The 27,903-nt window shown below is 56.7% G+C and overlaps 1 protein-coding gene and 1 long non-coding RNA gene across 3 annotated transcripts; one reads left to right on the forward strand and one right to left on the reverse strand.

Annotated features, from left to right (window-relative positions):
- Positions 1–7,698: 7,698 nt before the first annotated feature.
- RAC2 (Rac family small GTPase 2) lies at positions 7,699–23,828 on the forward strand. Of its 2 annotated transcripts, XM_044780133.2 has the most exons (7): positions 7,699–8,602; positions 10,642–10,713; positions 17,987–18,104; positions 18,833–18,895; positions 19,133–19,292; positions 22,602–22,734; positions 23,064–23,828. In XM_044780133.2, exons 1-6 carry the CDS (start codon positions 8,568–8,570, stop codon positions 22,730–22,732), a joined length of 579 nt encoding a protein of 192 aa, XP_044636068.1. In that variant the 5' UTR covers positions 7,699–8,567; the 3' UTR covers positions 22,733–22,734; positions 23,064–23,828. The 2 variants fall into 2 exon arrangements, with proteins under 2 accessions (XP_044636068.1, XP_044636070.1); XM_044780135.2 differs by lacking the exon at positions 23,064–23,828 and having other exon boundaries at positions 8,062–8,602; positions 19,133–19,299; positions 22,602–22,677.
- On the reverse strand, positions 23,263–27,295 carry LOC139045039 (uncharacterized). Its single transcript, XR_011502601.1, has 2 exons — positions 27,161–27,295; positions 23,263–26,743 (listed from the first exon to the last, which is right to left on the reverse strand). It is a non-coding gene; the product is annotated as an uncharacterized lncRNA (long non-coding RNA).
- Between the last annotated feature and the right edge of the window lie 608 nt (positions 27,296–27,903).

The raw sequence follows: 27,903 nt of genomic DNA on the forward strand, positions 1-27,903 counted from the left end.
CCCAAGGGAGGGCTCCCTGGGCTCCGAAAGGGGGGCAATGGGAGCCTGGCTGTGCTGGGTCTCTGGGTGTGTCTGGGGCACAGAACCTGACCCGAGGACAGAAGGAAAGGCCCTGATAAAGAGAGGGGCCCACAGTCGGCACTCAGGGCTTTATGGGGATCTCCTGGGAGAAAAATCCCCTCCCTGAGCCCTGAATTTGCCCCATGGAGCCTTTGGGCCAGAGTGTGGCTCCTCCAGCAGAAGGAGGGAGGTGACTGGTACCTGAGGGGCCCAAGGTGGTCAGCCCAGGGGGCTGGTTGGGGGTGGGAATAGTCATCAGTGTCTGTCTGACTCGGTCCCCTAGGAATTTGACCTCAGAGTCCAGTCACTCTGGGAGGACCTTGCCAGGCTGCCCTGGGGACTGCCCAGAGCTGGCTCCCCCTCTTCCAACACCTCTCTCGGTTGTGATGCTGAGCATGGGGCTGACCCAAAATGGAGTGGACCTCCACCCAGACGGGTCCCCAGCACTGCCCCCAAGGCGTCTGCCAGAGACACTGAGGGCACCCTCGCCCCTGGGGTTCCTTTCCTTTCTTTCTTTTTTTTTTTTAAACAAAGCTCTTATTTCTATAATAATTTATTAAGTGCCAGATATTAGAATATACTTAGAAAATGTTGGCTACCATTTTAATAATTCTAAAATTGTATGCATTTGATGACATAGCCCAAGGATTTATAAAGCAAAGGTAAGAGTCAAGAACGACAAGGAGAATTGACAAATCCACCATCAAGGTAGGAGAGTTAGCACATCTTTCTCAGTAGCTGATCGATCAAGCAAGACGAGTGAAAGCGATTTGTAATGATATAAAAGATGTGGGGGGCCGGCCCCGTGGCCGAGTGGTTAAGTTCGCACGCTCCGCTGCAGGCGGCCCAGTGTTTCGTTGGTTCGAATCCTGGGCGCGGACATGGCACTGCTCATCAGACCACGCTGAGGCAGCATCCCACATGCCACAACCAGAAGGACCCACAACGAAGAATATACAACTATGTACCGGGGGCTTTGGGGAGAAAAAGGAAAAAAAATAAAATAAATAAATAAGTAAATAAAAGATGTGAGCAGCACAGTTAACATCTTTGATTTATTAGACATCTATGCAACAATGAATATCTACACTTTTATGAAAAAATGAACCTCATACCAGGTCATACATAAAGCAAGTCTCAACAAATTTAAAAGAATCAATATGATACGGTCCATATTCTTTGACCATAAGATCATTAAGAAAACAATAGCAAAAAAAATGGCAATCCTTTTCCTCAGTATTTGAAAATTAATAACACACTTTCAAATAACTCTTTGATTAAAAAGAAAATCATAGTGGGGCTGGCCCCATGGCCGAGTGGTTAAGTCTGTGCGCTCCGCTGCAGGCGGCCCAGTGTTTCGTTGGTTCGAGTCCTGGGCGCGGACATGGCACCACTCATCAAAACCACGCTGAGGCAGCGTCCCACATGCCACAACTAGAAGGACCCACAATGAAGAATACACAACTATGCACTGGGGGCTTTGGGGAGAAAAAGGAAAAGAAAAAAAATTAAAAAAAAACAAAAACAAAACAAAACAAAACAAAAGAAAATCATAGTGACAATCTTAAGATACTTAGGACTAAAATACAATAAGATATTACATATCCAAATTGCAGATGGTGGTAAATTTTATGTTATGTGTGTTTTAGCACAATTTTAAAAAAAAGTTGTAGATTACAGCTAAAGCAGTATTTGAGGAAAATTTATAGCCTTAAGAGCTTGTATTAGGAACAAAACAAGGCTGAAAACTCATGAACTAAGCATTCAAAATTGAGGAGTAAAACAAGAACAATAGAATAAACCCAAAACAAGAGAGAAAGGAAATAATAAGATAAGAAGATAAGAAGAGAATTTAAATAAGTGGAAAAACTTTGAAAAGGGGACTATAATAACAAATTTGGAGAGCAATTACAAACAAAGTTTGGAGGCAAAAATAATCAAAATGGTATGAAAAGGAGGGATATAACAATTAAAAAGAAGAGACTAAAAAGATAATACTATGAATAGCTTTATATCAATGAATTTGAAAACTCAAGCAAAGAAGAAAAATATATAAAATATTCCTAGAAAAATATATAAAAGATGACTCAAGAAGTAATAGAAGGGGCTGGCCCGGTGGTGCAGCGGTTAAGTTCGCATGTTCCACTTCTTGGCGGCCCGGGGTTCGCCGGTTCGGATCCCGGGTGCGGACATGGCACCGCTTGGCACACTGTGCTGTGGCAGGCGTCCCACATATAAAGAAGAGGAAGATGGGCATGGATGTTAGCTCAGGGCCAGTCTTCCTCAGCAAAAAGAGGAGGACTGGCAGTAGTTAGCTCAGGGCTAATCTTCATCAAAAAAAAAAAAAATAGAAATTCAAAATAATCCTATATCCGCTAAAGAAATTGAGTTGGTAGTTTAAAATCTACCATTTCTTCCTCCCACATAATTCCCAAACCAGCACAGATGCTTTATAAATATTCAAGGAAGAGATGACTCAATATTATCCAAACTTCTCTAAAAATAGAATAAGAGATAATATCACCAACGAATTTAATGAAACTAGTATAACCTTGATACCAAAAAAAAAAGACAGGGATAATACGAGAAAGGAAAATTACTGGCCAGTCTTCCCAATGAACACCTCCCTCTTCTTCCGGAATATTGGCCATGTGAAGCCAGAACATATAAAAGACACCATCATGGCTGCCTTCCTTGGAGCAGAGTTTAAGCTGCTATGAAAAGAAGACCCCAAAACACACTGGCCTAAGGAAGACAAAGTGTGTTTCTCTCGCTTCCAGAGGTCAGTGGTCCTGATCTGCCATCCCCCACACATCCAGGATTGGCCAGCTTTTCTGCTTCCTAGAAGGTGGGGAGAGGGAAAAAAAGATGCACGGGACAAATGGTTTCGCCTTCAAGGAGATGATGACTCAGAAGCTGCACACATCACTTCCACTCAGACCCTTTCCCCCCAGACTTAATCCGTGCGGCAGGAGGGGCTGGGAAACGCGGTCTTCAGGCTCGGGAGCAGGGGGCTGGCTACAAGTCTTGGAGCTCTGCTCAGAAGAAGAGGCAGAGAGGGGCTGCTGAGGGGCAGTCAGCCGCCTTTCCCCGAGCGACCCAGTTAGGTCTATGCAGGAGCACACGGGGAAGTGAGCATTAGAACACGTATTAATGTTATTCACAGCGTCTCCATAGATACGAAGAAAACATTCAATAGAATTAAACACGGTAAAAACAAAACTGTTGTTACTAAGAATAGCAGGAAAACTTCTTTAACTGATGACAACATCTGCCAAAAGCCTATATCGTGTTCGATGATGAAACACTAGAGGCATTCTTTTTAAAATCAGAAATAAGACAGAGATGCCCACCGTCACCGACTCTGTCCAATGCTGCAGTCAGGGCTCCAGACAACCCAAGGAGTTAATGATATAGAAATCGGGAAGGAAGAAATAAAAACTGCCATTTCGCACAAATGGTAAGGTGTCTACAAAGACAGTCTTAGACTTGTTAGTAGCAAAGTATCTAGATAAATTATGATAAGAATTTCCACTCAGGTTTTGCCATATATATAAATCCAAGATGCAAAATTTGCCATTTTTCCTACAAATAAGCAGCACACAGAAAATGCAATTTAAAAGGGGATTAGTTACCAGTGGTACTGAGAGTAATAAGGTATCAAGGGATAAATCTTGTAAAAAATAAAGCGTGTGACCTTTTGGGGGGAAATTATAAAACTTTATCGAAAAATATAAGGAAGAAATATAACATGTTAATGGGCAGGAAGATGAATATTATAAAAGTCTCCATTCTCCCCCAATTCCTCTATAAATTGAATAGAATTCGAATCAGAATCCTGACATAGTTTTTCTTGGAACTTGAGAAGCTTACTGTAAAATGTACACGGAAGAACAAATGGTTAGTGATAATTATAATAATTTTGAAAACGTTCAAGAGAGGAGAATTTGCGTGGCTGGTTATAAAGACCTGACATAAAATTAAGGCTGTGTTGGACTGGCTCCAGGATGGACAGACAGACCAGCAGACGGGGAAGCCAGGAGTGGATTCACACACATGCGGACACTCGCCGTGACACGGCCCGGCTGCAGGTCAGGGGGGTAAGGAGCGCAGATCCCCAGGAGGTGGTGTCTCAGCTGTTGCTCACGGAGGCAACGAAATTACATCCGTATCTCACAAAAGTTAAAGAAATTCCCATCTCACCACACCCCAAAATCCATCCCAAGTGTGTAAAGACCCGAATATGAAAGGCGAAACTTTAAAAGCTTTAGAAGAAAGTGTAGGAGACCGTCTTTGTGAAATTGGAGGCAGAGAAGGACTTAGGCAAGACCCCCTCCCAAGGCGCAAGTCATCAGGGAGGACACTGAAATGAGACTACGTTCAAATAAAAATTCTGTTTGTTAAAAGTCTCAGCGGATTAGAAGACAGCTCCAAGACTGGACAAGAGATTTGCAATGCGTATAGCAACTTAAGTCTGGAAATCAGAATATACAAAGAACTCCAAATAAACAGAAGAGAATAGAGAAATGCACAAAAGATATGAAAACACAATTTATGGAACAGGAAACACAAAGGTCTAATAAATACTTGCAAAGATGCTCGACACAACCAGAACTAAGTTAATAGAAATTCAAAGCACAATGAGACGCCAGTTCACACTCAGGAGGCTTGGAAAAGTATTAAAGCTGTACAGGGCCGAACGTGGGGGAGGCTGTGGACCATGAGGGACCCCTGAAAAATGACAGCTCGGTCTATTGAGGTGGAGGATGTCCGTGCCCTCCAGCTCTGCCGTCCCACTTGGAGAGAAACCTCACACACCTGCCCCGGGAGCCCACAAATATTCGTGACAGAGCTGTTTGTACAGCAAGCCTCGAGAATATCCATTAACAGGCGATTGGATACATACATCTTGATTTATTCATATTATGGAATATTCCACACCAGCAAAAATAACTAAACCAGAGCTATAAGTTAGACATTGGGTGGAGATTGTGCCTCCCGAATCCTAATGCCTGTGGAGGGGGAGCAGGGAGCTGACTTCCCTGGGTGGCCCCAGGGTAAGAACTAGGACCTGTGTGGGGACAATCTAGGGTGGTAGATTTGGGCTGAAAAGGAGGAGGGGCTTCCTAACAGTCCTGGCCACCCAAGGCTGGAAAAGACTGTCTCTTAAGGGAATGAGCTCCTCGTCCTCGGAGGTATGTGAGCAGGGGCTGGGGGCTGGTTGGTGGGCAGTGAATACCAGAGAGCGCCAGCATCGGGTACCCATGGTGCGAGGGCCGGTTGGGTAAAGAAGGCCCTTGTGATCCTCTGCACACGCCCGGAAGCCCTGTGGTTCTGTGATTCAGTGAGTTTGCAAAGTGTGGTTAAAAGAGGACAGGACAGAATGAATAATCAAGCTGTGACACGTCCCCGAGATGGAACCCTGCTCACTAATGACAGGGGACAAATCGAGGCACATTCAACAACGTGGATGAATCTTAAAAACACACTGAGTGAAAGAACCCTCGTGTAGGAAGCCACATACATACATATGTGTGAAATTCCATACACGTGAAATTCTAGAAAATGCAAAGTAACCTATAACGATAGAAAGCAGATCAGAGCTCTTGTGTGTCGGGGGAGGGACTGCACAGGGTGCCAGGAAAGTTTCCACGGCGATGGAAATGTTGTGTGTGTTCTGTATCTTGATGGTGGTGGCGGTTTCATGGGTGTATATATCTTGTCAAAGTCAATGGAATTTTACACTTTAAATGGATTTATTTATTGTATGTAAACTATATCTCAACATAGATATTTCAAGAAAAAGAAACGGTGAAGAGTACTGGGCAGGAGGCCAGGGCTGTCCATGTCATCACAACCTTGGTCACGTGGACTGGGGCCTCAGTTTCCCCATCTGTGAAACGAGCATATTGGACAAGGAGACGTCGGTTCATTTCCCGTGTGGCGGCTACAAGTGTGTCATCCTGGGCAAGTCAGTGAGCCTCTTGGTGCCTCGGTTTCCTCATCTGTAAATGGGGGAATGGTGGGAGCCACCGCCTGTCCTGTGCTCAGAGCAGTGGCTGCCGCGCTGGACACGCCCACGATCGCCCTCTCCTTCCAGCACTCGTCCGCCTGGCTGCTGTCGTCCAGGCTACCTTACTCCTCATCTTGTTCCCCTGCCAACGCTGCCTCTCCACACGGGTGACCCCAGGGCCACCTGCAGACCGGGGACCTCCCAAGAGAGTGGCTTCAGGGGCCCCTGTCACTCAGGACAGGTCACAAGTTCTTCAGGGGTGGCTTTCAATTCTTCTGTGCCTCGTACCCACTGCAGTACCAAGCCCAGAGATAGGTGTTCAGGTGGTGCATAATCAATGCGTGCAGGATGAAGGAGGGAGTCAGAGGGCCCTAAATCAGGGAGGATCTTTCTTGGGCTGTCCTGGAGGAGTGGCTTTCTCAGGATGGAGGACAGGTGCAATTTCAGGGCTGCCTTGGCCACGTGTGGTTGGGCAGGTTGTTTACCGTAAGGAAGCTCCACCCCAGGGGGGGAAGGGGAGATAAAACCCAGTTTATGTATCCTTTTCCAAGTCGCGCGGCCATCCTCCTTGGCCGTGTCTTCCCAAAGAGGTGCATGATTCTTTTTTATTTTCTTTTTTTTAAAAACAAATGTTTTATTTTGAATAATTTTAAATTTACAGAAAAATTGCACAGATAGTAAGAGAGTTAAGGAATTCAGTTTAGTATAATACTGTGAACTAGATTTCGGATTTCTTTTGGATTTCACTGCTTTTTCCACCCATGTTCTTTTTCTGTTCCAGGCTGCACTCCAGGATCCCACATTGCATTTAGTACATTGGTTTTTTTTTAAATTAACACAGGGGCTGTCCTGCGGGCTAGCAGTGGCTGGGAAAGAATGTGAACACAGCGAAGTACCCAGAATAAACGCCTTGGGTGCCTGTGCGGGAGGGAGCCCCAGGGAGTCCTGGGGGACACGTGGCCCGCCTGACCCAGGCTGGGGGTCCAGAGGTGCTCTCCACCGGCCCGCCCAGCCTAGGAAAGTGGAGAGAAGGGACATCAGTGTGTCGGCTGGTTTTAATCACCGAGGCTGAGCGTTGGAGCAGGCCCCTGGGGAGGGTGCGTTCCCTGCCTGCAAAAGCCAGTTTTGCCGACCCTGTGGCCTGGTGGTCAGCTCTGGGGAGGACCAGCCTGCAGGTGTCAGGTGGGAATCCTGGGCTCCGCTCCCCAGGGTGGGGAGCAGGCAGGGCTCTGGCTGCCCAGCAGGCCCTGGCAGTCCACATGCTCCTGTGGGTTTCCGGTCTGTCCTGAGTGAGTTCAGGGTGGGTGGCCAGCGGCCCTGCCCATCCCCCCCACTCCTTGGCCCTGGAGCTGGAGAGGTGCTGGGCACGGGGAGCCGTGACAATGAACAGTACGAGCCAGGTGAGCTTGGAGGCCCCTGGGTCCAGTGCTGCTGGGACCCTGAGCCTACCCATGCCCAAGGGGGCACTCTGCCTCCCCACGAGCTGCAGGACTCAGGCTTTGTCCCCAAGATGGCCTCTGGGGTGCCAGAAGAGTTCGGAGTCACCTGACCCTGGGTTTGATTTCAGGTCAGCTGACTTCTCAGACCCTCTGTTTCTTCATCGTTCAAATGGGCCACAGTGCCTAGTTCCAGGGCACCTGGTCGCACAGGGCTGCCCCCAGCACAGGGCCTGCCTGGCGGGGGCACCACCCCTCACTTCCCTCTATTTCCCCATCTCCATCAGCTGACCCCCACCTCCCTTCCTGCCTCATCACCTCCCCCCATCTCCCAGCCTTCCACGCTCAGGGGTTCTCACACCGGCCCCTGCTTGTGGAGCCTCCATGTCTTCCTCGTGCAGACCCCTCTCGGGCTGTCTCTCCGACACCACCTTTCAAACGCCGGCTTGAACACCACCTCGCAGGGCCCAGCTCTCCCTCTGTGTAACTCTGTAACTCCCCTCCCTGTAGATGCCCCACGGCCCCATCACTTCCTGCCTTGTTTCATGGACTCCCGTGATGAAGGCATATCTTCCCAGGGACCAGCCATAGCTCTTGCATCTTGGACTCGCCAGCGCCTGATACTGTGCCTGGCACACAGTGGGCGCTCATTAAATGCTCATTGCTTAGAATTGAGGTGGACTGAATTCTTGGAAGCCTCAAGTTCTTGGAGAACAACTCTGGCCCTGCCCATGGAAGCGAGTCCGCAGTTGAGAGGGTCCCCAGGTCTCCTGCAAGTGCCCCAGAGCAGGGACACCCTGGGGCAGGGGGGTGGCCAGGGCCCAGCCCAGCACCGGAGGGCCCCCTGAGCTGCTCTGCCAGACCGCATGCTCCGCCTTCTGCAAACGGCCATGGGGCAGCGGCTTGGGTAAGTTCCCCTTCCGCTTCCTCCTGCCTCCTGTCCCGCTGCTGCTGCTCCCCTGCTGGTGGCCTCGCCAGGCTCTCCACACCCCTGGTGTCTGCAGAAGTGCTCTACGCCCTGAGCTGTCACCGCCGCTGCCTGCCAGGCCCCGGACACGATGCAGGCCATCAAGTGTGTGGTGGTGGGAGATGGGTAGGTACCTCGCTGAACTTTCTCACAGCCCCCTACCAGGTACACCACCGCCCCCCCCCCCCCCCCCCCCGCCCCCGGCATCCCTGGGGAAGCCCCCGTCCTGCAGATGTAGGAGTCCCTGGGAGGCAGCTGGGATGAGCCGCTCCGTTCTTCTTCCAGGCCCCAGAGGGGGCCCGCGGGTGGGCCGAGGACAGCTTCACTCTCTGCCCACTCCACCCCGGAAGCTGCCTGTGGAGGGTACAGGACTGCAGGTGGGGGTGCCTGGGGCCCCTTGCTTGCACTCCAATAGCTGCAGCAGGTCCCCCATGGGACCTCAGTCTTTAGCCCTCTGGATGCAGGTGGGGGGTGGGGAACAAGAATCTGGCCTTTGTCCCCAGGCTGACCTGGGCTCTACTCACTGGCTTATGCTGCTGTGTGGCCTTGGGCAAGTCGCAGCGCCTCTCTGAACTTCAGCTTCGCCATCCGCAAAGAGGCCTATGCCCCCAGGGTTGTTGTGGAGTCACTTGAGATATTTTGAGTGACTGTCCTTTGCTCAGTAAATGTTAGCCTCCTTCCCTTCCCCTCCCCCCTCCCCCCTCAGCCCGCCTGGCTGGGGAGGATGTGTGGGGGATGTGGGCGAGGAACAGAAGGGGGAGGGGGACGTAAGAGACAGAGTTAGGAAAGGAGGAGGGAAGAAGGAGGGGAGGGTGGCTGGGGCGGGTCATGGGGACAGGCGGGGCTGGGGGGCCTTGGCAGCTGTCAGACCTCAGCGAGCTCCGCTTGTCATGTCCCCCTGTGAGCCTCAGTTTCCTCATTTGTCAAATCACAGGTCTAATATGCCAATCTCTTGTGCCTCCCAGCAACTGTGTCTTAGGGTCCAGCCCACAGGTACATCCTGAGGTTTTGCGTCAGTCCAGTCCGACATACCCCAGCATATTCCAGCTGGGCCGGGCTCTTGTCCGACCCTCCCATTCTGCAGAGGGGCAGCCTGAGGCCTTGAGAGACTGGGATCTTTGCTGGCCCCGGCAGTCAGGGGCGGGTTATCAGGCAGCTCAGCTGACTCTGATGCACAGCTGGCATTATCTGCCCGCCCGCCCAGCCCTGCTCACTTCTGCTTTGTATCTGATCTGAGAGGGAGGGCAAAGCCAGGGGCGACGCTCTGCTCATTCCAAGTTACCTTGGTGGCAGGCCCCGGAGGGCAGCGGGCAGGAGGACAGGGCGGGCGGCCAGCCTCCTGAGAACAGGAAGTGACAAAACCCAATGGGGGAGGCCCGGGACTGCCCCTCTGGCCTCTCAGCTTCCCTCTGAGCTACCTGCGCCCCCCATCTCGCCCCCTCTGTTTTGTCCTCCCTCCGACCCTCCCTCGAGGCCCATTTTGCAGGTGGGGAAACAGAAGCTCAAAGAAGTTAAGCAATTTGCCTGAGACCTCATGGGATTCGAGCCTAGGTCTCTCTGACTCCCACGCTCCGTGCTCTTCACGGCTCTGCCTTCGGGCGAGGTGGGGGGACAGGGCCCCAGGCTTTCCCTGACATCTGCAGGCCGCTCCACTCTGCCAGGCACTGTGCTCGGTTCTTTCGTGGGCTTCATCTAATTTACTTCTCAGCACACTCCTGTGAGGACGAACTCAGCCTGCCCCTAGACGGGGAAACTGAGTCATAGGGAGCTTAAGCGACTTGCCCAAGGCTGTGCCACTGGTGGTGGTGGAGCTGGGATCTGAAGCCCAGGCGTGTGCTGGCAGAGCCCCGATCAGGTCACCCCCCACTCTGAACCCTCTGTCCCCCATGAGCATCACCTGGGGAAACTTGTTAAAAACACAGACTCCCAGTTTCGCCCCACACCCATTCATCCCCGAAGTCTGCACTTTAACAAACACCCCGGATGACTCATACCGCTCTCAGGTTTGAGAACACTGATACGGGGATTCTCAGATGGGGAAACTGAGGCCCAGAGGGGTGGGCCTGGATCTTCCCTGGGGGCTGGGCTGGGGGACCGGCAGGTGCTCAGAAGCTTCCCCGTGTGTGTCCCTTGACGGCTGTCCTCTCGAACCCCCTGTCTTTCAGAGCCGTGGGCAAGACCTGCCTCCTGATCAGCTATACCACCAACGCCTTCCCGGGAGAGTACATCCCCACCGTGTGAGTTCTGCGGGTGCATGGGGCGCACGGCGGCTGGGGAGATACGCATCACCAGCCCAGCCCCTCTGCAGGCACTTCTCTTGTGCCGGGCTGTGTGGGCACTGAGGGTCGGGCAACCGGGGGATGCCCCTGCCGGTCTCTGCCTGGCAGAGCTGCCTGGGGATCCGGCCGGGGAGGCAGTGGCCAACACGGAGGCGAGCTGTGAGGGCGAGTGCCGAGGGCTCCCAGAATGGGGAGACTGAGTCAGGGCGGGGCGGTGGAAGGGGAGCGGGCAGCCTTAAAGCAGGGCCTCTAAGAAGAGGGAGATGGAGGGGCCGGTGAGCAGGGGCAGGGCAGGAAGAGGGGCTGTGTTGGAGAAGTGAAGGGGAGGGTGGGGTGGGTGCGGGAGGAGGGAATCCAGGGCCTTGACACCAGGGAGCAGAGACCCCTGGACACATGTGTGCTGAGGAGAGGGCAGTGCCTTCTGGAGGCCAATCGGGGCCCTGCTGGTGGGGGCTGGGCTGGCAGGTCCCCAGCTCATTGCCTATTGGATGTGGAGGCAGGGCTGTCACTTGACCCGCAGGTAGGAGAGGAGGAGCGTGTGGGTGTCAGACTCAGGAGGCAGAGATGGGGGGAGGCAGCCCCTCCCCCACCAGCCCTCAGCGGCCCCCTTCTCACAGGACAACTTCCCGACTCTGTGGCTTGGCATTCAAGGCTCTATGTAGTCTTCTGTCAACCACACCTTCTGGCTTCACGGCCCCCTGCTTTGCTTCATGTTCCGTTTGCTGCCGACCCCCTCTGTTCACCAGACACTCCCTGGATATTTCCACCCCAGGGCCTTTGCTCTAGCTGTTGCCTCTGCTGGGCTGCCCCTCCTTCCCACGTGCACGGATCTAAGACATCCAGGCGGCTCCAGTGGCCCCTCCTCCCAGACCTTTCTCATCAGGCTTTATCTGACCTTTGACCGTGAGCTATGGAGGGCAGGGAGCAGGTCCGGGTCTTTTGGGGCTGCCCCTTGTCTTAGCACCGCGTCTTATGCACAGTATGATCTACACATCATCTTACACACGGAGACACGCTTTGAGTTGACCTTAATGGAACTTCGTGCAGAGGCCCTGGGAGGACCACTCGTAGCTACCATCTATTGAGGGCCTACTGTGTGCTGGCCCTGGCACGACCTGGCACATGTGACCTCATCTGATTATCACGGGAGCTGGGTATCATCCTACCCAGGATGCCCTGGGGAAGCTGAGGGTCACAGCAGTTGAGGGGCCCGGGCTCCTCTGCTCCCAGGAATATTTCTCCCCAGGACACTGACCCCGGCCCCAGTTGCCTCAGGCGCCCTGGCCCGGGCAGGAGGAAGACAGGCAGCCAGGAGCGGGCAGAGAAACCTGGTCAGGGGGCCTGGAAGGCCGATTTCTGCTCCAGCTTGGTCCCCAGCTCCCCGTGTGGCCTGGTGCCAGTGCCCACCCCGCTCTGCACCTGCCTTTATTTGCTCGTTCACCATCCGTCATCAAACGTTCATCGGCACCTCCTGGTGCCCAGGGAGGGCTGGCTCCAGCCCTGAGCAGGGAGGCGGAATCAGGTCAGGCAGCTCCTGCAGAAGGCCGCTGTCACCAGGAGTGTGCTGGCACTGCCTGTGTTCCTGCCTCTCCCTGTCCAGCTGGGCTGCAGGGCCCAATTGCTGAAGGACCTTAGACCATTCAGTTCTCGCTGAGCCTCAGTTTCCCTTTCTGTAAGAGGTGGGGGCTGGGCTGGGAGGTCCCAAGCTCGTCGCTCGGGTGCCTCCCCTGTGCAGAGAGGTGGAAGGGGCACGGTGGTGGGACTATCCGGGGCCAGTTGCTCTCAGCAACTTGGAGAACCCTGGCCCCTGGTGGGCTCTGTGGCCTCGGGGCACTGCACAACCTTGCAGAAGGACAGACAGAATGGACCAGACAACGGCTACTTTCCCAGCACTGTCTGAGGAGCTGGGTCAGAGCCTCGGGCCGGCTTCACGGCTGTGCCATCAATGCGGCTGCACAGGCCCCGTCCTCAGAAGGGTCCTGCCCTTGGCTTAGTGCTCTGATGTCCCCATCCTGAAATTCTTAATTTTGGAACAAGGGACCTTGCATTTTCATTTCGCACTGGACTCTGCCAAGTGTGTGGCCAGTCCTGCGTGCCCCCGTCCTTGTCTTCGGTACAGAGCTACTCAGCTCTGGTCAAGCCCCCAGAGGGGCTCCCACTGCAGTGCCGGCGCCCTGCAAGGGGGGGAAATCAGTCACAGCGAGCTTGTGACATTGGAGGGTGGGGGGAGCGGGGAGGGCGGAGGTGGGGAAACCAGGCCGCCGAGACCTCTGGCACAGAGATAAAGATTTGGGGATCTTCTGGGGCTGAGGAGGGGAGGGCCTGCCGGGGGACGAGGCGCAAGATCAGATAAGTGGGGGAGCTGAGCCCCGCTTGCTGCTGGCGGCCAGGGATTAGCAGCTCAGGGTCAAACCCCATTTCTCAGATGGGGAGATGGAAGCCTGCTCTGTGGATGGTCCCGTGCTGGGTGTTGGGGGTACAAGGTCATGGGGGCCTGCCCTCGGGGACCTGTGACATAGGGCTTCCATCTCATCTCCTTATAACCATTCTCAAACAGAAGCCCGGGAGAGCTTTCAAAAGTGAGAATTAGATGGAGCCATACCCTGGCCTGAGCCCCCCCAAGGCCTCCTTCACACTTAAAACCCATCTCCTATCCTGGCGTTCAAACCCTGAAGGATGCTCCCCGCCTGCCCCCCATCCCAGACATGCCAGCCCCCACCTCCACCCCAGCCTGGGTGCTCCGCATCCCCATCACTCAGCTCCCTGCCCAGGTGTCACCTCCCTGACCCCCTGTCTAAGGCGGCCATTCCCTTTCGCGCCCCCCCCCAACCTTCTTCAGAGCCGCTGCCGCGATGGAAGTTCCCCGAGGACAGGGTCCTGGTCTGTCTAGTTCAGTGCTGTGGCACCAGCTTCTAGAACAGAGCCGAGCACAGCGCTGGTGCTCCGTGGTGACCGGACCCCTCTGGCAGGCAGGCAGGGCAGCTCGGGCGTGCCCTGAGAAGGTGCCGAGACTCGGCCACCAGCGGGGGCTCAGCTCTGTGGTCTTCTCTCAGGGAAGGAAGAACACCGGCCGTTCATGCAGGTCAGGTGGCCAGGACTCCATATTCACCCCCATTTGGGAACTGGCAGGTGGAGCCTGGGGTGTCCACAGACGGGACGGCACCAGCTTCCTCTCTGGACCACCCTGCCCAGCTCTCCGACCGGCCCCTCCGCTGCCCCTCCGCCATGCTCCCACTGCTGGCCGTGCTCTTCCTCACCGTGCCCAGCTGGCTTCGGTCTCCCCACTTGCTCATGCAGCCCCTCTGTCCCCTCGCACCCCACCTGGGCCCCCTCGCTGCTTCTCCATCTCCTCCAGCCTCTCTCCTCTCTCACCACTGGCTCTGTAATGCCTCCCATGGTCTCCCAGCCTCCCCTCTGACCTTGTCCAAACTTCTCCACCCAGCGGCCAAGCGGGGCCTTTTCTAAGTGCAAATCTGATCACGGCATCCCTTGCCTGGTGAACCCCTCGCTGGCTGCCCATTGCCCTGAGGACCAAGACCTCAATCCTAACAGTGGTCCACATCCCGCCTGACCTGCCCAATCCTCCCTGGCCCCAGGTCACCAGCTCTGCCCGCTCCCTGGTCTCTGGGTTCCTTGAATGCCTCATCCTCCCTCCTGAGGGGTAGCCTTGGGTGGTGGTTAGGTGACACCTGGTGCTGGGCCCCCTTTCACCTGCCCCCATCCCCCTCCTCCACTGCGTCCCAGGATCAGGGCTGGGCCTGCAGGGAGTACAGAAAGAGGCTGCACAGACTGGGTGAAAACACCCCAGCTGTGTGACCTTGGGCAGGTCACTCCCAGTCTCTGGGCCTCAGATTCCTCATGTGTAAAATGGGGGCAATGAGAGAATCCATTTCCTGGGCCCACTGAAATGAGCTCTGAATAAAGGGCCAGGAACAAGCCCTGGGTGTGCAGCAGATGTGAGCTCGCGGCCCCCCGCAGCTCGGGGTCAGCCCCATGCCCTACCCCAGCCCACTGAGCACCCAGCCATGAGATAGCGCGGAGCTTCCCACATGGACTCTCCTGAATTGGGGAACAGGATTGAGTCCTGGCTCGGCCACCAACTGACCATGCGATCTTGGGCAGGTCCCTTCCCGTGTGCGAGCCTCAGTTTCCTCTTCCAGAAAATGGGAGTGCAGACTTCCCACAGTGCTGGGGGAGGTTCCTCTGGTCCCAGACGCCTGTGGGTCTCAAGTAGGGGGCCCCCCGGGAGTTGGGGATCACTGACATGTCTCTGCAGCAAGCCTTGGGCTCTGGCAGCTGGTCATCTGGGGAGGGGCCAGTGAGGGCTGTGTGGGACGTCAACGTCCGATTGCTCAGCTTCTGAGCATCCCCCATGAGGGGGCTTGAACGTCCTTTGTCTTTTTGTATCATCATTGCACTGAGACTGGGCTTTTTTTCACAGTGAGGAAAGTGAGGCTCAGAGAAGCCAGTTTACTCACCCAGGGTCACACAGCCAGGACAAGGCTTCACAAGGAATTCTCTGTTCCCTCCCAACCCTGGGTGGCTGTCCCCTGGCGGCTGTCCCCTGGCAAATCAACCCTCTTGCAGTGCACCTGTCCACTCACTCGCTCACAAATGGGAGTCACAGAAGGAGTAGGACGCAAATCCTGGCTCCTGTGATGAGCTGGCTGCCTTGGAAAAGTTACTTGGCCTCTTGGGGCCTCAGTTTCCTCATCTGTCTGATGGGAGTGACTCGATGTCCTTTGTCTTGGGTCCCATGGGGCTTCCAGACCTAAGGCACGGAGGACCCTGGCCCGCTGCCTGGCCTAAGCGGATGCTCGGTGCTGCAGGTCCCAGAACCCGCTCTTGGCCCAGCACCATGGCCCCGAGACCCAGGGGTGGCTCAGAGAAGACAGGTGCTCTCGCTCAAGGAATCTTGGGAGGCTTTTGGTCCCCAGGATTTCAGCCTGGACACTGGAGGAGAGAGCGTCCCTGCCTCTGAACTCGTTCAGAGGAGTGTTTCCGGCTGAAGCCAAAGGCAGCCCGGCGTCTCTTTCTGTCCCTGGCCGGCACCTTCTTCCCGAAACCCCGCGGGGCCCAAAGCACCCACTATGCGCTAGAGGCTGGAGCCTGCCTCTTGGGGTACGCGTTCAGCACAGATTGCTGGGGCGGGGTGGGCCCCATCTGGCTGGGGGTCAGGAAGGGCTTCCTGGAGGAGGTGACATGGACCTGGGGCTGGAGGAGGCACACTGGGAGGAAGAGGAGTGGCAATCAGGGGAGGGGGGCGCTCAGGAGGCAGGAGGGAGCAGGGCCATCTGAGGGACAGAGAGGGGACTGGAACACGCCCCAGGGCTGAACAAGCACAGCGGGTTAGAAACGTCAGGCTGCCCACGTTTTTGTGTGTGCGTGTGTGCGTGCATGCGTGTGTGTGAGTGCGTGTGTGTGTGTGAGTGCATGTGTGTGTGTGTGGGCTCTTTCCCAGGAAAGCCGGCTTTGGAGTTACTCTGAAGCCTTAGGGCAGCCTGTCCCTAGCAGCATCCTGCGAGGGCTTCATGGAGGAGGTGGCATCCCCAGGGCTTCCCTTCGGTTTGGTTTAATCCTGTTCCACGTGCACTCACTGGGGGCCGGGCCTGGGGCCGTGGAGCTGAAGCAGGCACGGCCCACTGACAGGGAGCCCACAGCCCGTGTGGAGACAGAGACGCACTGCTCGTCCGGTCCGCTCATGGTCACGGCAAAGCAGTCATCTGTGGGAGGGAACGAAGAGCTCTTCCCACGTGGGGACAGGGAAGAGGTGGCCCGGAGCTTTTCCCGCAGAGGAAGGACAGCCTGGGCAGGGTTTTGAAGCATGAATAGGAGACAACGGTGAAAAGGAAATGGAAGGGTATTCCAGAGAGAGGCCTGGACCGGAGCGAAGGCCAGGAGAGTGGACGAGCACAAGGTCAGGGTGGGTGGGATATTTGGACAAGGAGAGGTGGGGACGGGCATGCCGGGTGGGAGGCAAAGCGTGAACAAGTGCAGGGAGGCTTGGCTGGTGTGTGAAGGGAGGAGAAGGAGGAGAAGCTGGAAGAGCCTGAGGTCTCAGTGGGCCTGGTCAGGGGACAAGGAGCAGGGCCTGTGTGCTGACTTTGATGAGGAGAGACAAGGGGGTGGTCCCCAGCCCTCCGGGGCAGGCAGTGGGGCCATCTGTGGATGCACAGCCGTAGCACGGGTCAGTGAGCACTGGATACGGAATCTGACAGGACTGGCTTCTCACCTAGTTCGGTCACTCACTGTCTGTGTGGCCTTGGGCAAGTCATTATACCTCTCTGATCCCTGTTTTCTCTTCCACAGCATGAGGAGCCAGCACCTTCCTTGCAGGGGTGTGCCTATGCAGAAATACCGTGGGGTTGAATTAAAAGATCTGGAATCTTGTTTGATTGCCCGGAGGCCTCTCTGGTGCTGGCAGGAAGATTTTAGCAGTCACTGTCAGTGCCCCATCCTATCCCGTGGGCATGTGTCTTTCCAGCGTGTGCCCCATTTCCCGAAGGTGCCTGTGACCGGCGGCTTTCGGTGGGCAGTCTGGGGTGGGTTGAAAGACCAGGATTTTAACCCCTTGGGCTGTGCCTCTGCCAGTGGAGGATGGGGATGGTGGATAAATACCCTGGCTTCCTGCCCCCGGGGGTGGCCCTGAGCACCGTCCACGCTGTCTCCCAGGTGGCCCCAGCATGGCGCAGCAGCTCACTAGGGCACCCTGTATCGGCTGCCGTCCCTTCCTCGTCTCTTCCCCACTCCCTGCTATGGGTGCCAGGGCTCACCCCCCAAATAAACCACTTGTACCACCTCCTCATCTCAGGGTTCGCTTCTGGGGGGCCTCACCTACGATGGAGATGGACATTCATTCAACAACGGTCAAATATTCAAACACTGGGCGACCAACTTCAGTGTCCAGCACGGGAGGCGGTACAGTTTATTCTGATCAAGCCTCAGTGGGAATGTTAGGCAGCTTCAAAAAATCACCTCTCCAAAGTGGGCAAGGGCGGAAGAATGGTGGACACAGTGTTTTCCTCCTTATGCTTACCTGCATTAAAAATCCTAATGTAACGAATCAGTAATGAGAAAAAAAGTAAATGAAAACCAAGCTGCATGGTGCTGTGTGACTTCAGTCCTGTCTCAGCCCCTCTCTGGGCCTTGGCCTCGGCCGTGGAACCAGGGATGGGAGGTGCTCAGGCTCTGGGCTGGAGACTGACCCTTCCGTCTTGCCTGCTCCCCACAGGTTCGACAACTACTCGGCCAACGTGATGGTGGACAGCAAGCCGGTGAACCTGGGGCTGTGGGACACGGCCGGGCAGGAAGACTACGACCGCCTGCGGCCGCTCTCCTACCCGCAGACGGTGCGCTGCCCCACCCCTGCACCGGCCTCCGCTCTCCCGGTTCCCTCCTGCGGGATGCCTGTGGCCCGCTTGGCCTGGGGGACTCTGACCCTTCTCCTTGGCCCCCCCCCCCGGGGGGAGCCAGGGACTCCTCCCCCAGCGCCCCCATTCCCCATCGGTCCCTGTCATCACTGTGCCCATCTTCCCAGCCTCTCTGCCTCATGGGCTCTGGCACCACCTGGCTCCCCATGGGTGGGGCGGGCGACCCTGGATGGGGCCCCAGTAGGGAGCCCAGGACGGTGAGCCCCGGGGGTGCTGGGGAGAGGAGGAGAGACAGGGCCCCCTGCAGGTGGCTCTGTGGCTGGTGGGCCCGGGGTCCTCAGGGCGGGGGCTGTAAGCAGACAGTGGGGTAGCGAGTGCCCGGTTGGGGTATGGATTCTGGTTCCAGGCAGCAAATGTCGGCAGCCTCGCTGCCCCAACTGTAGGTGGGTTGGAGCAGCACTGACTGCAGAGTGCTGACCGCTTAGAGAACTGACCGCTAGGACAGCCCGCCCTCTGGGAGCTCTTCTGCACGTAGACGGACAGCAGCCTGGAGGAGAGGCGGGAAGGGCACCCCCGCTCTGCCCAGACCCGACACCCCAGGGTCCCCTGGCTCCCCTGTCAGTGGCTGCGCGGTGTGCTCGGAGCCCAGGGGGGACACCTCCGGGTCCCTCGCAGGGGCAGGTAACCCTGGCCTTCTCTGTCCCCAGGACGTCTTCCTCATCTGCTTCTCCCTCGTCAGCCCCGCCTCCTATGAGAATGTCCGAGCCAAGGTGAGCTGGACAGAGCAGGGCCCTGGGGCAGGTGGACCCGAGGGAGGGAGGGAGGGAGGGATGGGCAACTTTAGGCCTGGTCCTGGGGCAGCAGAGGGCCCGGGCGAGGAGGGTCCCTAGGGACAACCAGGGCTGGGGGGACTCAGAGGGTGAGACTCGGAGGGGGTCTGGGAGGGGGCCGGGACGGTTAGCTTTACTCTCTGTCCTCTGAACCCTGTCCCCTGCCCACTCGCCCAGTGGTACCCCGAGGTGCGGCACCACTGCCCCAGCACACCCATCATCCTGGTGGGCACCAAGCTGGACCTGCGGGATGACAAGGACACCATCGAGAAGCTGAAAGAGAAGAAGCTGGCGCCTATCACCTACCCGCAGGGCCTGGCTCTGGCCAAGGAGATCGGTATGGGGCTCGGGCTCAGAGAGCGGGGCTGGAGGCTGGGAGCCCTGAATCAGCCCCATGGAGACTGCAGACATGGGCTCCAGGGCCGTGCTGTGTACTGGCTGTGTGACCCTGGATGAGTCACTTAGCCTCTCTGTGCCTGTCTCCTCATCAGCAAAACAGGGCAATAGTAAGAGTTCCGGGCAGTTGGGAGAATTAAGTGAATTAACACCCATGAAGCTACAGCAGTCCCCCCACGTGGGAAGTACTCTGTGTTAGTCATTATTATTAGTAGTAAAATCCATCAGCAGATGTTGAAATAAGTGCATTTTGAGCAGGCAGAAGCAGGGATGGAGTGGGTGTGCTGTGGTTACTTGAGGACGGGCAGACAAGTCAAACATGCCTCTTCTGGGAAGGCTTCCTGGAGGAGGTGCTTCTGTCTTGGGTGACACCTTCCTCTCTGCTTCCTTCTCACCTCCCTGTCCCCATCCCCCTGGCTTCTCAGCCCCATCCTTCTTTCTAATTTCTTCTAATCACTGGGCCAGAGAAGTAAAGTGACTTCTCAAGGTCACACAGCGAGTAGGTGGCAAAACTGGGATTTGAAGGCGAGACAGCAAGTTGCTGGCTTGGGGGCCTCCTCCTGGTGACTCAGGGCTGCCTGCCCAGGGCAATGATGACAGGTCTGGCCTCTGCCTGGCATCGAGGCCTTTCGTCCTCTATCAGGCCTTGACCTGCCTGCAGCCCGGGGATGGGCCCTCGCCCAAGAGCCAGGACCACTAACTGGGTCTGGCCACTGTGAGCAGGGACCCAGCTGCCCCGGGTGCTCGCCCTCCCCACGGGGTCCTGCAGGTCCAGGGTTTGGCCTCCGAAGAGGTGGGGCCTCCCCACCCGTCCTGGCCTCAGCCCTGCCCCTCTTCCTTCCACCGGAACAGGGAGGGGGCACAGAGATGTGGGGACTCACATCTCTTCACAGAAAGAGAAACCGCAGCCACCTCCCCCACTTCCTGTGACTTCCCAAGCGACATGGCCATCTTCCTGCCAGGGGCCTCAGGTGGCCTCTTAGACCCTGGGTCCCGCGCCCCATCCAGGCTCTGGTTCCCAGGCCCGCTGGGCTTTACAAATGTCAAGGATTGCACTCCTGCCTTCTCTCCTTTCTGGCCAGCCTGTCCCCTCGCCCGGACTCCCTCCGCCCATGAGCGACTCTCCAGTCCGCACCGGCCCTCTCCCTTTGAAACACGTGCTTTGGGATAAGGAGCAGGGGGCCTGGATTCTGGTCCCGGCTCCGGCACCGACTGTCTGTGTGACCTCGGGCCAGGGGCTCCCCCTCTCTGGACCTCAGTCTCCTCATCTGCACAAGCTGACCTGGACAGTCCCCAAAGGTCCTTTCTCCTCTACAAGGAGATGACTCGGGGATTCGGCCTTGGCCTCCAGCCAGTGCCTCCTGGAGCTGACACCCCGTGTGGGTGGGGCAGGGCCCCCCCTGACCAGCCCAGGCTGAGGGGGAGCCTGGGGACCTGCAGGAGGAGGCAGACAGCAGCTGCCTCTGCCCCCTCGGCCGCTCCCCAGCCCGGGGGTGATGGGGTGTGGGGGCAGCTCTGACCCAGCTGACGGTCATGCTGATGTGGACTGAGCTCGTCCTGGGGGCTGGGCCCCTGCGTTGTCTTCCTTCATTCCCCCAAGCAAGCACGAAGAGGGGACTCTCACCACTCCCACTTTACCAAGGAGGAAACTGGGGCTCAGGGAGGAGAAGTCACTGGTGCGAGGCCACCCTGGTGGGGCGTGGCAGAGCCCAGATTTGGGCACGGGCTGCCTGGCTCCCTCCGTCCTGAGGATCAGGGTTGCCTGTGCCCCCAAGCCCTCTCCGCAGTGACCCTGCCCCTGCCTCAGCGCAACAAGTTATCATCTGTCAACCTGTCCCGACAGGTGGAAGACGGAGGCGCAGAGGGGACACTGGCCGAAGGCTAGACTGGTCAGAGGCAGGGCTGCAGGGAGCCCAGGCCTCCAGCTCAGGCGCCGGTTCTGGATGCCACTGAGCCAAAAAAAGCCAGGGGGGCACCCAGGAGGAGGCAGTTGGTGGCCATGGAAGAGTGGACACTGGCTCCGGTCCCTTGCAGAGAAACAGTGGCCAAACGCCCAGTGACCGCTTTCTAGGGACAGATGGTTCTGATGGTGAGACTGCGGACAGAACTCAGGGGTCTCTGTTCCTGTCCACCAAACCCCCGCACCACTGCCCACGCTCCCTGGTGGTGTGCTCCCACGTGGACGGGAAACATCCAGCGTGTGACTTTGGACAAGTGACGCCCTCTCTGAGCCTCGCTTTCCTGGTCCCTGCCCCACCTTTCTTTCTCCCCAATCCGGGGCGTCGGTGGGCTTCCCCTTTCCAGGAGCTGCCCCTCCTGAGATCCTGCTCGCCCTCCCTGCTGGGCATCTCTGGGCCCGTGGCTTCCCCTCTCTGGGCCTGATTCCTCACCTGGGAAGTGGGGAATCACAGGATTTCTTCACAGCATTTTTCCGGAAGCGTCTGGTTCGGGGCCGGGCGGGAGCAGGGGCCCATCAGCGTCATGTGCTCCTTCCCCCAGGAGAGGGGGCTCCCGGGACGGGGCAGGGTCCCCTTCCCGCCCCTCTCCTTCCTCTTGTTTCTGAAATTGGTCCCAGGCCTCTCGAAGAAGGGGCCTTGCGGTTCCTCACTTCAGGGAAACGGGGTTGTAGTGGACTCGCAAGGTCCCTTCCAGGAGGTCATGGAACTCTGCCCCGGGAGGGGGGCTCTGCCTGCCCTTCTTGCTGTCTGTGCCCCAGGCTCCAGCCCCGAGTGGTCCCCTCGTGGGGCAAAGGAGGAGCTCTCCAACTCCCCTTCCCCTGGCTGAGGGCCCCCATCTGCCCCGAGGTGCAGGAGAGATGTCCAGCACGTGATTGTGGACAAGCGACTTCTCCTCTGGGAGCCTCAGTTTCCTCATCTGTACACTGGGCTGATGCTCAGCCACGGTCAGATGACGTTTGGAGGGTCCTGGGCTGGGAGTGGGCTGTAAGGATCCCCAGGCCTCCCGGGGAAGCCTGGAGGTGGGCATGTGGCTGTTTTCTAGAAGAAACGGAGACGCAGAGAGGTTTGGTCACCGTGTACGAGCCCTTCCCTCCCAAGGAAAGCGCAAAATTCCCGCCCGCCTTCCGCAAGCTCAGGGCTTGTGTCCCAGAAATACAGACCTGCTCTCAGGGGTCTCAACCATGTCCACTGAGCACAAGCTCCCGACTTCAGGCACCGGGGGGCCTGGGAGGGGCTTCTGCCCAGCACCCTCCCCTGACCTGGGCCTCCGCCCTCTCCCTGCCCCTCCCCAGACTCCGTGAAATACCTGGAGTGCTCGGCCCTCACCCAGCGAGGCCTGAAAACCGTCTTTGATGAGGCGATCCGGGCCGTGCTGTGCCCCCAGCCCACGCGGACGCAGAAGCGCCCCTGCAGCATCCTCTAGGGGTAAGAGCCCGTCCCCTGTGCCTCATCCTCCCCCATAGTCCCCCCCACGCGGCAGGCTCCTGCTGGGAGGGGGCAGGAGGAGAGGGAAGGGCCAAGCCTCACACCTGCCCCCGGGAGAGCCCAGTCCTGCGGGGAGACCTGACCCACACATGCAGGGCTGGAGGCAGACTGACTCTCGGGGCAGTGGAACGGGGAGGACTTCCTGTGGCGGCCGAGTGGGAGGGCCGTCCTGCAGCAGGAGCTGGGAGCCAGGAAGGAGCTGCAGAGCCATGAGCAGGCCGTAGAGTCCGCTTGTCCCAGATTCTCACCCCTGCCTGTCTCCCTTCCAGGTGGCGCCCAGCCCTCCCAGCCAGATGGTTGTGACTCTCCAGGAGCCCCACCCAAAGCCCGATGGCACCCCAGCTGGCCACACTGTCCCCTCCCTGTGGCGTTTCCTAGCAGATGGCTGCAGAGCTTGGCTGATTGCCTTCTCCATGCTGGAGGCCCCCTGGGCCCGCAGGGTATGAATCTGCAGGTGCCGCGTCCTGCTCCCCTCCCACTCCTGCCTTCCCGGGGGCCAGAAGGGAGCCCCGGGACCCAATGTCACTCCTGTGCCACCGCGGTCAGTGCTGGCTGCTGCGTGTGGCAGCATGTACCTGTTTACCCCACTCCCAGCCAATGCCTGAATCCCTTCTGGAAACTTCCGGCCAGACGATCACTGGCCACCACTTGTATACCTTCAGGGACGGGTCTCTCCCTCCCTCCGGGGGCAGCCTACTTCAGTACTGATGGTCCTGCTTGTCTGAGAGTTCTACTGAGCTAAATGAGTGTCAGAACTTTGCTTCTCTGGTCTTAGTGCTCCTTTTTGGGACAATGTAAACAAATTAGGTTTTTTACATCTCTGTGGGCATCTGCCCAGCCCGTCAAAGGCCTGGGTCCAGCTCACTCTTGCCACCTCTCAGGTCTTTCTGCTCCACTCACAGGATCCTGAGCTGCATTTACCTGTGAGAGTCTTAAAACTTCCAGACCTCAGTCAAGACTTTGGCTATTGCAAACAGAAAACCCAATTCAACCTGCTTAAGCAGAAAATAAATTTATTGATTCAAATTTGAAAATATCATGACTTCAGGTGCAGCTTGATCAAGGGGGCTCAAATCATGTTATCAGGGCTCACGTTCCTGTACCTCTTTGCTCTGCCTTCTGCTGTCTGGTTCATTCACAGGCAAGTGACTCTCAGGGCTTCATCCTCCCAGGTTCAAGTTCAGCAAAAAAGGGCAAGTGTTTGCCCCAGGCAAAGTTCTAATTAAGATTTACTCTGATTGGACCAGCTTAGGTCCTGGGTCCCCTTTCAGCCAATCCTATTTGTCAGGGAGATGCTGTGCTCTGATTGGCCAGGCCTGGACCATGGGACGCATAGAGCAAGGAGCAGAGGCCACCCTCCTAACACCACACGCCAGGGTGGAGAGATTGGTTCCCAAACGGAGACTGGAGACTGAGGGCCTTGCTGGGATTTCGGAATATGGGTGTGGGCAGCCAGAGACCCCCAACCTCCACCGTCGGAGGTCACGGGAAAGCATCCCGACGGTGCAAGAAAGCAATGGCAGTCCCAGCAGGCACGAAGCAAAGGCGAGTGTCTTTAAAAGAGAGATGGGGGCTGGCCCGGCGGGCAGTGACTAAGTTCACCTGCTCTGCTTCAGTGGCCTGGGGTTCGCGAGTCTGGATCTCAGGTGCAGACCTACACACTGCTCATCAAGCCACCCTGTGGCGTTTCCCACATACAAAATAGAGGAAGACTGGCACAGATGTTAGCTCAGGGATAATCTTCTTCACCAAAAAAAAAAAAAAAAAAAGACAGAGAGATGAAGCTGTCGTAAGGATCTAAAAAGTTCATCCATAAAGCACAGCGGCACCCGCATGGAGTCGGTCCCACCTCAGTGTCTGTGATGTACAAATGCCAGACTTTCTCCTCCTGGGACAAGTGCCCTTCTCTACCTAACCTCATCCCTTCATTCATTCATTCATTCATTCATTCATTCAACGCGTATCCACTGAGCACCCACTCTGCGCCAGGTACCGTTCCAGGGGCACAGAGGGTGGGGGAGAGGGGGTCCAAGTGTGGGGACCCCACAGGGCGCACACGAGTTCCTGCCCTCGTGGCCTGACGCTCTGGAGAGGCCAAAATAAAGGAAAGAAGAAGAGACACAGGACTCCGACCCTGACAACACAGAGGCCCCCAGGTCCCCTGGATGAAATGCTTCGGGTCCCCATTTTCCGCTCTTCCAGAGCTCGGCCCCACCGCCCCCCCCCACATCCCGAGGGTCCCAGGCAGGACCCTCCTGAGGGAGCCCCGGCGCAGGGGGATACCCCATGGCCCATCTGAGCTGTGGCTCAGACAAGGTGGTTGAGTTTGTAAAGTTACCTCTCCTCTGAAACCAAACCAGAACCCGGTTAAACGGGCCATTCTTACTGGGGCCCCGGGATAAACTGGGGCCCTCCCGGGGCCTGGCCACGCCCCTGCCCTCGCTCCTCCCCTGCTCACTCCTCAGCCATCGGCTGAGCCCCGTTCCTCAAAGCCGGTTCAGGCTTCTTCACCCCAGGCCTCTGCCCTCGCTGGTCCGGTTTCCCTGCTTCGAATAATTCCCTCCGCTCCTCGAGCTCCCCTGCCTGCGAGCATGGCTTTGCCCCCAAACCTCACCCAGGGGACGCGTACTTGCTTTATATCAAGAACACCGTCCATACGTAACCTGCGCTCTCACCTGTGAGCGCTCACCTGGCGCTTATTTCCTCACTGGCTCCTCTTCTAGCTTCCCAGGGTGGGCACCAGCAGCTCGGCTTTGCAGAGAAGGAAACAGAGGCACAGGGGGGCACAGACTTGGAGCTCCATTCACGAAGGCAGCCACTCCCCTCTTCCACCTCCTACCTCTGTGCCCATCCTCCTTGCTAACAGAATCCTAGTTTTGTGCAGAGTAGCAATATACCTAGCCTCAGACAAAAATACTTGCTTTCCCAGGCTGCTTTGCAGCTGGGGTCCCAAGGTTGCACAGTTCTGGCCCACAAGACACAAGTGTTAGTCAGCTGGAGAGGTGGCTTCTGTGAAAGTTTTTGTTTTCTTCCATAAAAAAAAAATGATAGACCCAGCCAACACTGCTCTTTGTCCCATCGCCTTCCCTGATGAATACTGATGAGATGTCTGGAGCTGCAGCAGCCATCTTATGAACATGAAGCCACAAGTGTGATGATACAGGCTAACATGCTAAGGATGGGAGAGGAGAAAGAGAAAAAGAGCCTGGATCCTTGACAACTTTGTTTGGCAGCTGAACCAATGCCAATGGCTGCCTTGTTACAGGAAGAAAATGAAAATGAAACCACCTATTTGTTTACTTTATGGTTGGTCAAGCCTGCTATTGTTAGCTGTAGCTGACGGCACTTGTAACTTGGGTCTTAGGACTTCTAACCCTGTGCTCTTTCTACTGAGTCATCTGCCCAGCAGCCACCAGACATGGGGTGAGTCACTCGTTTCTGCTCTGCAAAGTGGTGGAGGACCAGCAGCCCTTCAGATCGGAAAGATAGACCTTGAGGCAAGTCAGCGAGGAGGCTGTTTAGAAACACGAAGAACTGTTGGTTGTGGGCAGGAGCTGACAACACGGGGAGGCTCCCTCATTCTGTTACCAAAACCAAAGTGGGTTGGTTCCCTCCTGGCGAGTTAAATCAGACTCGCCACCAGAAGCAGGTGTCTCACAAAGTCAAGTCTATTTGCGGTAAATAGGAGACCACGAGAACCATTTCCAGAGTCATGGCTTCCTGAACAAAGGGAAGCAGGGACTTTTATTTCGGACGAGGACTGAATATTCAAAAGGGAGAGGCGGGTATTCGCTTGTACAGGCTCAGCTGGAAAACACACTTCCACATACACTGCAGGCCATGGTAATGAGGCCTGAGCTCCTCCTGGAGAGACCTTCGCAAAGGTCACAGGCATAGCTCTCTCGCGGTGAGGCTTGGTCTGATTCAGGCTGGTTGTTGACTGCCTCTCCTCAACATAACCAAAGGAGAAAAACCCAATTTGGAACAACAGTTAAATGCCTCCAAACCCACCCTTGAGTTCCTCGGGGCAAACAGTCAGTGACAAGTGACTCCTGAGCACCCAGCAGCACCAGGCCTGGGCTGGGTATGGGGCTCTGCATCAGACTTGGTCCTGGTGATGAAATCATCGCCCGGGGCACGGAAAGCACCTGCCAGCACGACCACTGCATGCTGGGCTCTCGTCTCAGCGCCGGGCTGCTCCTGTTCCTGCCTCCAAAGCAGAGGCCCTAGGTGCCCCTGGCTGCTCCCATCCCCCCTCCCAGCATCCACTGCTCACCAGGCCTGGAGACTTCGGCCTTCCAGTACATGTCAAACCACCCCCTGATTAGCCCACTGCCACTCCCTGCCCCAGCCCTTGCGTCTCTACCCTGGACAGTAGCCGTGGCGTCCTCACTGGCCTCCATTCTCTCTGCCTCTAGTGACCTCCACCAGGAAGCTGGGAGGATCGTCCTCCTTTGCAAACAATGGTGCCGCTCAGGAGACGCTCCTACTGCCTTCAAAACTGCCGAGACAACCACTGATTCATTCAGTCACCTAATCATTCAGCAAACAGTTGTGGAGACGGTGTGCCAGACCCTGGGTGTGAGGGTGTGTCAAGTGTGGGCCTGCGTTCAGGAGCCGACCTCCCGGCGTGGGGCGCCCAGAGAGCCCAGGGAAAAGGTCCCTCTGCCTGGATGCTCCCCACGACCGTGGCCGGTACCCCGCACCTAGGGCATGTTGGACAAGGGTTTGTTGTTTGTATAAATGGATAAGCAGGTGGAAGATGGACTTTCATGGAGAGAGAGACCCGACCTTCCAGGACCCAGCTGAGCTCAGCATTCCGACCACTGATGCCAACGCGCCAGTCCTGTATGCTGGCCTTGGAGGTGCCGGCCCAGCTGAGTCCCCAGATGACAGCAGCCTCGGCCAACATCACGTGGGGCACAAGGACCACCGGCCTGAGCCCGGCCAGCTTGCGGAATCCTAAGAGAGGGTAAAATGACACCCCGAGACAGTGACTTTCTGGGCCCGGAGTCCCGTTCTCTCTCCCTTCGATCTCTTACTTCTCCTCCTTACCATCTTTACTCCCCTCGCCGCCCAAGAAATCTTCACCTCTGGGGACATCGGACC

The sequence above is a fragment of the Equus asinus genome, chromosome 4 (genome assembly GCF_041296235.1).
Source record: "Equus asinus isolate D_3611 breed Donkey chromosome 4, EquAss-T2T_v2, whole genome shotgun sequence".
Classification (NCBI taxonomy): Eukaryota; Metazoa; Chordata; class Mammalia; order Perissodactyla; family Equidae; genus Equus; species Equus asinus.

Bases quoted from the DNA above. Each gene is read 5' to 3' on its own strand.
- RAC2 (XM_044780133.2), top strand. From the start codon at position 8,568: ATGCAGGCCATCAAGTGTGTGGTGGTGGGAGATGG. The intron at 18,896-19,132 runs GTGAGCTGGACA...CCACTCGCCCAG, and splicing joins ATGAGAATGTCCGAGCCAAG to TGGTACCCCGAGGTGCGGCA. The intron at 19,293-22,601 runs GTATGGGGCTCG...GCCCCTCCCCAG, and splicing joins GGCTCTGGCCAAGGAGATCG to ACTCCGTGAAATACCTGGAG.